This window comes from Mytilus trossulus, chromosome 6 (assembly GCF_036588685.1).
Source record: "Mytilus trossulus isolate FHL-02 chromosome 6, PNRI_Mtr1.1.1.hap1, whole genome shotgun sequence".
Lineage (NCBI taxonomy): Eukaryota > Metazoa > Mollusca > Bivalvia > Mytilida > Mytilidae > Mytilus > Mytilus trossulus.
The window spans coordinates 24,425,590-24,434,070 of record NC_086378.1 but is presented as its reverse complement, the minus strand read 5'-3'; the positions used below and the strand labels follow the sequence as shown (position 1 = coordinate 24,434,070).

Below are 8,481 nucleotides of genomic sequence, written 5' to 3'. Positions count from 1 at the left end.
CCAAATGTAAACATGTTTACTGTACATAGCGTTTGATGTGAACAGGGCCTAAGTCTTGCAATTTCACACCATATTCATTTAGAACATTACTCTAAGCATTATTGATAACATATAAGTCAAACATGATCCACCATTTTTCCTATTAACTACAATGTTTATCCTCATTCAATCTCAGTTAAGCCTTTTGATCGACATGGTAGTGTGGTAGATTTTATCATACAATGCTATTATAGATTTGTTAAGAATCAAAATTTCATATGTTGCGGGTACATCATTTATAAAGGAAAATGTCATGAACATGTTTTTATGCAATGAAGTCATATTATTTATTCATCTTTCAATTGATTTTTATTCATTTTGATAGAACCCTTCTGTTAAAATTCATGAATAGAGGGTAGGAAGGAAATAGCCCCTTATAAAAACATACTTTCTATTAGCAATTTTACACCCAAATTATGAAATGCATATAGCAGTGGTAGGGGTTGTAACCATCTTTTTTTGTTATGATCAATGCATTTAAATGGGAACATATAGTTGGACCCCCCCCCCCCCCCCCAAACCAATTTTCCTTGGTTGGGACCCCCCTTTTAAAATGGCTGGATCCTCCCCTTTATAGAACAATGACATTTTTGTTTTGATACTAACTTTATCAGCAAAAATGCCACTGGTACAAGCTGATAAAAAAATATAAAGTTATTATTGTTGTTTTTATTGGCAATTTGTCTGAACTTTTTTTTTTGTTGAGAATATGATTTAATAAGTAAAACTACTTTAAAGCACACAAAAGTTGGGGTAGTTGTTCAATTGTATGAATGAAGTTGTATGCATTTCTTTATAAATTGACTATGGATGGACTTGAACATGTAACAATGCTTCACTAATACATTATGTTACACCTGCTATGTATAGATGATCGGGTTTTCTACACATTGATATCCTAAAATATCAGCTGTGAGCCACAAGAACTGTGTTGGCGAGTGGGTGCAGCAAAGGAGCTAAAAAGCTTCACAGTGTGTCAAGCCTCAATATGAGAATTATGAAGTGACTGATCAGGGTGATATAGGCGTAGGGAAGGAAGATAATTTTGAGTATCAAGTCCTGTCTGTGTCTTAAAATAAATGTAAGCCAGTAAGATCAATGGTAAAATGTACAAATTTCCAATAAAATGTCTTACTTTCCCACTCTCTTATATCTATTTTAATTGAATATCCCTTTGTTATCTAAATGCAAAGAAAACCACATATTATTGTTATTGTCTTAACCAGCAATGTAACTGTTGAATTTGTTAATACTATTCAAAAGCAATATTATTTTGCAATCTTTATAGTTATGTGCAAATCATTTCTTGTGTGTGTACAAATATAAGTAAATTTTATAAATATATTTGAACTATTCTGTCATTTATTTGTCAATTGACTGTATATTCAGGAATATTGGATCTGATCAGAAGAGAATGATATATCTGTACACATCATTTACATTTTTTTCAAATTATGAAGTTTTATTGTATACTGTTTCTAATTTACTAACATATTTATTTTCTGATTTTTACACTTTTTTGACCTGTTGCTTAGCAATAATATCTGATTAAGAACAAAAATTGATATTGTAAATATAACTATTTGTTTTGTTTCTAAATTTTTAATTGTCATATTTTTTTTTTTATAAAGAGTATTCTAACAAGTCAGTTGAAAACACTTCTCTAACTATGTGTGATATAATACTGTTTGACTCAAATTAATGAATTTTGGCTGGTTACTTTTTTTTATTAATTTTGTTAGAATTGTAAGAAAAATTAAAATTTTGTATTGTGGGTGGTTTGGGTCTAAAAGAATGGTTAGAAACATTGTTTCCCTTTATTTGTATTTATTTTGTTTCATTTTTTTTTACTGATTAATTACTTTGTAACATAAATATTTAAACCATACAACAGATACATTGATACAAGATACAGATTTTAGAAATAAAACCAACTATTTATTATTATTCAGGTAAAAGTCATAACATGGTATAGCATGTGTTCCAATACTGTTCATTCTCAAAGTGCTTGATGACTAATTATGTCTTGTCCATATGAGAACCTTTTCTTTAAACCTTAGTATAATTTATTTACATCTAAGATATTATTACCAAAGATCTGTGTAAATAACATTGTGTAGTTGACTTTATAATATTTTCTTTTTTTATTTTTTGGTCATGAATAATATATTATGATATGTTTTTCTTGTCATTCATATTTCAGACCAGGGAACTGAGTGAAACCCATGGTACTTTGTTCAAATATAATCATTTTGTAAAAACAATATGGTTGTTTAGCTCTTAAGGGGAACCTGTGTCAAAAATGTAACCTATTAAAACAGGGATTTAGAGATATGTTAAATCTCTAAATTAATGTTAGGATCAAGTGTAAAAATTTTAAGTATGAAATTGTTTCACTATTTAAATATATATTTGTATTATACATTGTCTTAAATACCTAAAATGTGTAATGCAATTATGACACCCTTAATTATATCATTTTTTATCTGTGTGGAAATTTTTCTATAGATAAGAAAAGGGGAAGCATAATAAGAATTATTCTATACAGGATCAACATTAAGAAATCTAGATACCAAAAAAAGTCATTTTTGAAAGACAAAACATAATGTGCATTTTAATCTGGTAAAAAATATTTTATTTTTGCCTTTAATTTTAATCATATAATAATCGACTTTTGTTGATTCCTTTATTAGGCAGTTGTAAAATGTTGTTCTATGCACAGACATTCCTTCATTCTTAATACATTTTTTTAATGTAAATTTTGTCATTAACATAAGGTTCGTTTTTTCCCACTTTTGCAATATTGTTTTTTTCCATACTCATAGATCTTATTTTTTTGTTATTTTCTATTTTTCAGCAGATTATTTAGTATACAGTTGACTTGATTGAAACATACCTTTTCTGTAGATAAACATAAAGTCTAATTCACAAACTTTGTTAATCAAAAAGGGAAATACAGTTTTCCTCGATTCAATAATACATTGCATTATTTCTAAGTTGAATATTATAAAGTTTGGTTTAGCATTGGCGGATCCAGCGTTGGAATCCCCCCCCCCCCTTTTTTTTGGCCAACCAATGCATTTGAATGGGAGCATATAGTTGGGACCCCCCCCCCCCCCCCCTTTTACTCTGGGATGGGAACCCCCCTTTTTAAAATGGCTGGATCCACCCCTGTTTAGTATTGTCAAAGTAAAATTTACTTAATGCAAGCTTTTAGAAAATTTACCACCTTAGATATACTTTTGACATTCTGTTGTGAATTCTTATTGATATATACATTTATGATGTACATTTTTTTGTCAATTATGAAAGTAAAACTTGACTTTCACTGTGATCTTGATAAACTACAGATATATATATATATGTAGACAAATATCTTTTGTTATTGATTCAGTATACTAAATAGCCATACATGCTGCAAATACTGTTTGTACTCTTTTTCCATAAACCAATGAAATATATTTGATTATAACAAGTTTTGCTAGAATGGCCAACTTTCAGAATTATATCCAGAGACTGATAAAGTATATTATAAGGCATACTGATACGGAAAACCATCCAAAGCTGCTACTGAAAGAGGTTTAAGTGCTCATGTCTCCAGTGATTTTTTTCTAGCCTTCTAAGCCCAGATCTTCTGTATACCGGTAAATAAAAAAAAGAAGTGGTGTGAACACCATAGACCAAATAGTGTAGATGAAAGCAATTCTAGATCACCATTCATCCTTCAACAATGAGCTGAGTCTATACCACATATAAGGACATTAAAGGAGTAAACTTACAGTCTAATGTATGTACAAATAAATAAATGAAAAAAACAGTATATACAGGGTTTATCAACAATAACTGAAGTGCCTGATTATTGTCGAGCCTGCAACTTTTGTTGCAGAAAGCTCGACATAGGGATAGAGATCCTGCGGTGGCGTTAGCTTACTTCTTAAAAGCTTTATATTTTAGACGGTAGAAGACCTGGATGCTTTATACTTTGTATATAGATGCCTCATGTTACGAACTTTCCGCCATTCACATGCCCAATGTCCTTGACCTCATTTCATGGTTCAGTGACTACTTGAAAAAAAAGTTGATATTTTTTGTAATGTTAAATTCTCTCTTATTATAAGTAATTGGATAACTATAATTGGTATGTGCGTACCTTGCAAGGTCCTCATGCCTGTCAGACAGTTTTCACTTGACCTCGACCTCATTTCATGGATCAGTGAACAAGGTTAAGTTTTGGTGGTCAAGTCCATATCTCAGATACTATAAGCAATAGGGCTAGTATATTCGGTGTATGGAAGGACTGTAAGGTGTACATGCCCAACTGGCAGATGTCATCTGACCTTGACCTCATTTTCATGGTTCAGTGGTTATAGTAAGATTTTTGTGTTTTGGTCTGTTTTTTTCATACTTTATGCAATAGATTTTCTATATTTGTTGTATGGAATGATTGTAAGGTGTACATGTCTAGCAGGCAGATGTCATCTGACCTTGACCTCATTTTCATGGTTCAGTGGTCAAAGTTAAGTTTTTAAGTTTTGGTCTTTTTATCTAATACTACATGCCATAGGTCAACTATATTTGGTGTATGGAAATATTTTATGATCTATATGTCAGTCGGGCAGGTGTTATTTGACCTCGACCTCATTTTCATGGTTCATTGCTCAGTGTTAAGTTTTTGTGTTATGGTCTATTTTTCTTAAACTATAACTATATTTGTTGTATGGAAGCATTGTTAGCTGTACATGTCTGCCTGGCATGGTTCATCTGACCTTGACCTCATTTTCATGGTTCAGTGGTCTTTGTTTAGTTATTTTGGTTAATGTTAAGTTTATGTGACAGTTTTTAATAAAGCTTCATACTTAGGACTATCAACATAATATCAATGATTTGTAAAGAAGGCGAGACATTTCAGCGTGTGCACTCTTGTATATATATATATAACAAGTCTAAAAGGGTACAACATCACCAAAAACACCATAAAACAAACAATATGTTAGATATTTCGGATAACAGATATCCTTCCTCGGTAATTGCACGATGACAAATGAATCATGTACATTCAAATTAAGACTCTATCAAAATCTTGAATTTATACAATTTAAGCGAACGCTGGATCAATTATAAAGTTTCCAAACACAGCGCCAAAATAAAAATAGTTAATTACGATGTGAACTGGCACAACTCTAAATTCCCAAAGGTTGTGACAGTTGAGATGTTAAACAACTGCATGGCAATACAGTCCCAATAAACAGTCCTGACCGATCTAAACTGGTATGATATTAAAAATATGACAACGGTAGAGCAGTTGCAACAGAGACTGCGAATTTAAACTTCCCAAAAGTATAATAATTTGATGATAAGAACAATTAGTAATAAATTTTTACTAAGGTTAAGTAATAGAACGTGTCTGCATACTTACACATCCTTGCCAACTGTAATCAAAACTAGTATAATTCAAAAATATAAGAGTCCAGTATGGAAGCCGGAGTTACTGGACACAAGTAATGGCAGGAAATGAGTGATGGTAGGGAAAATGAGTGACTCTTCTATGTTTTTTTCATTAATTCCCTCTGGGGAAACTGTCCTGAGCTTTCTTATCCAAAAACTTTCCCGAGCAAGTCTGTCGGCCTTTGACCAATCCTCGTTGTGATCTATGATAGTGATGGTAAGTGTTTTTAAGATCAGCTTGGGCGTGCCCGTGTGATCTTAAATGACGACTTACGGGGAGGTCGGGCTTGCAGGTGTAGTCACTACGATGACCATTCATGCGTTTGTTGAATGGCTGTTCTGTCTCGCCAACATACTGCATGCCACATCGACACTGAAGAATGTATACAACATTTTGGGTTTTGCAAGTTACATTACAAAATATTGTGTACACAGACCCAGTTGAGTGGCAAGTAAATGTTTGAGTATTCAGTATTTGTTGGCAAGTCAGACATCGTTTGTTACCATACGACTTGCACCATCCTTTAGTTGAACAGCTTTTATTAGAGGAGACGGCAGCTTTCACAAATAAGTCTTTTAGACTTGCTGGTCTCCGAAAAGCTAAGACAGGAGGATCGGGAAATATTTTGGATAGTTTTGGGTGATTGGCAATACTTTGCCAATTGGCACGGATCAGACGTGAAAGGTTAGTAAAGGCGTGATTGTATGTTTAAACAAATGGAACTATTTTGCTGCGCCTCTTCTTTTTGTACTGTAACAGGTCATTGCGGCTGTTATTGTTAGACAGTAAATCAACAAAACAATAAAAACAGCAACAAACATCTATACACTTGCCCACATTTAATATCCTCTCATATTCAAACCAAATACTAACAGTCAAAAATATACGAGTATGTGATGTATTAGTAAACATGTATAAGTAACCCAACAACAACATTACACATCTGTTCACTTGCCTATCTTTTCTTTGACGTTCAAACTTCACATCAAATTTTGCAACTTGTATTATGTACATTTGTATATTTCTTTCATCTATTCAAAGGCAGATAATATCATAAGATAACTTGATGTGTATTTTATCCATAAGATAAATTAAATTTTGTCAATTTTGTGCCATAGTCATCACAAATATAACCGGAAGACTCATCATGTGTAAAACAAATACACTGATTGCTCCCCTGTCCATCCTCTTTACTGATCAGTACTTTACTCTCCTTTCCATCTTTTGATATAACTATTATTCTATTAGATCCCCAGTCTGCTACAATAATGTTACCATAAGTATCTATACAAAGTCCTCTTGGTCCTGTTAAATCCTGTTTATATTGCCAGATCTGTTTACCTGATTCATCAACACAGTATACTGCTTTACCAACATCGTCACTATAGATTATTCTGTCATTACAGTAAACAAAGTTATACAGGGATGATTTACTCCCTACTTCCATTGACTTCAGTGTATTTCCTTCCAAGTCTATGATACGAATTTCATCATCTTTCAAACCAACAGCCAGAGAATTATTGGAGAAAGATAAACCGTTGCATTCTTTGTCTAATGTGATAACTTTGGTAACTGTTTCATTCTCTATATTGAAGATCTTAATGGCTTTCTCTTCAGGATAAGTTGTGGCAATAGTGTTCTGATTTATCTGTGTAACACTCCATGCATCACCAGGTATAGGTAATGGTTTCTGTAGTTTGCCATCAGAAGTAAGTAGATTAACTTTATCACACCATTCCAATATTATAACTCTTCCATCCATCAGACAAATTATGTCACTGATATTAATCATGTTGATCTCTATCTTTGTCTCAATATTCATGATTATGTTGTTTATGTTGGAATGTTCGTGTAATGGTACTTGTGGTTTTGTTCCCACACTTATTTCTGTTTTCATGGCTACTTCTGTCTTTATAACAATGACTTTTCCTAAGGATTCTAATGATTCTAACTTGCTAAGTATCTTTTCTATTTCATCATTTTGTTTCATTTTGATGACAACTTCTTTTGCTCTCTCATCATTTTCCAGATCTTCAACATATTTTTGACATTGGTGTACTTTTTGTTCAATCTTATGAACACCAAGAAAAGTTTGCAGTTTAGAAATTTGTGTTGTGACTGTTTGTAAATGTTCTTTTATTTCTTTCAAGTTTTTCTTTTTCACTTCAATTTCAGAAATGACATCCGTTGCTTTTGATTTTTCCTGATTCCAAGTGGTATTTATTTCTTGAGAAAACTTCTTCTCCAGATGGTCTAAATGTTTGTTGAATTCCTGTCTAATTCCTTTAATTGACTTTTTTATGCTAACAATCTGATTTTCTCCAGTTTTGATGTTTTTTGATTTGCTGTTGGTTAATGTTTCCAATACATTTAATATAGAATTGATGTCTGTCTCTACAGTTTCCTTTGATTTTTCAATCTTTGTTTTATCCACGACATCTGCTAAACTTTTTATTACGGTACATTTTGAATGACCGGTGGAAATACATTCACCACAGCATGGCATTAAATGACCAGGACAGTACAAGTTAAGCTGCTGACCGTGTTTGTCACATTCTGTTTTGATGGCTTGGGTGGATGGTTTATAACTTTTGATATCAATGGTCATATGATCACATGTTCCTTTGAATCTTTTATGTTGACTAGAACATGTTGAGCATAATCCTTCATCACAGTTGTAACACCAGATAACAGCTTCAGTGTTTACTTCTCCTTTTTGGCAAGGTCCACATGATATATGTTTATTGGATGCCATGACCTAAACAAGAACAAATAAAAAAGTTATTCAATTTGCTTCAAAAATTCCTTAAAATAATAGTCATAACCTACAAACATGTTGAAAGCTGTTAAAAATCAAAAAGGCTAGATAAGTATATCCATATCCAGACAAAAAGTCAGAGCTATGTTCAAGGGCAAAAAACAGTTACAGTGAGGTTAAGATGTTGTTTACGTGATATTTATTTTTTTCGCTGTCATACTGTAATTTGTTGGAAAAG

At 32.3% G+C, this 8,481-nt stretch overlaps 1 protein-coding gene across 1 annotated transcript; it reads right to left on the bottom strand.

Moving 5' to 3' along the window:
- Positions 1-6,560: 6,560 nt before the first annotated feature.
- LOC134722432 (uncharacterized) lies at positions 6,561-8,240 on the bottom strand. Its single transcript, XM_063586054.1, has one exon. The coding sequence runs from the start codon at positions 8,238-8,240 to the stop codon at positions 6,561-6,563; it is 1,680 nt and encodes a 559-aa protein (XP_063442124.1).
- Between the last annotated feature and the right edge of the window lie 241 nt (positions 8,241-8,481).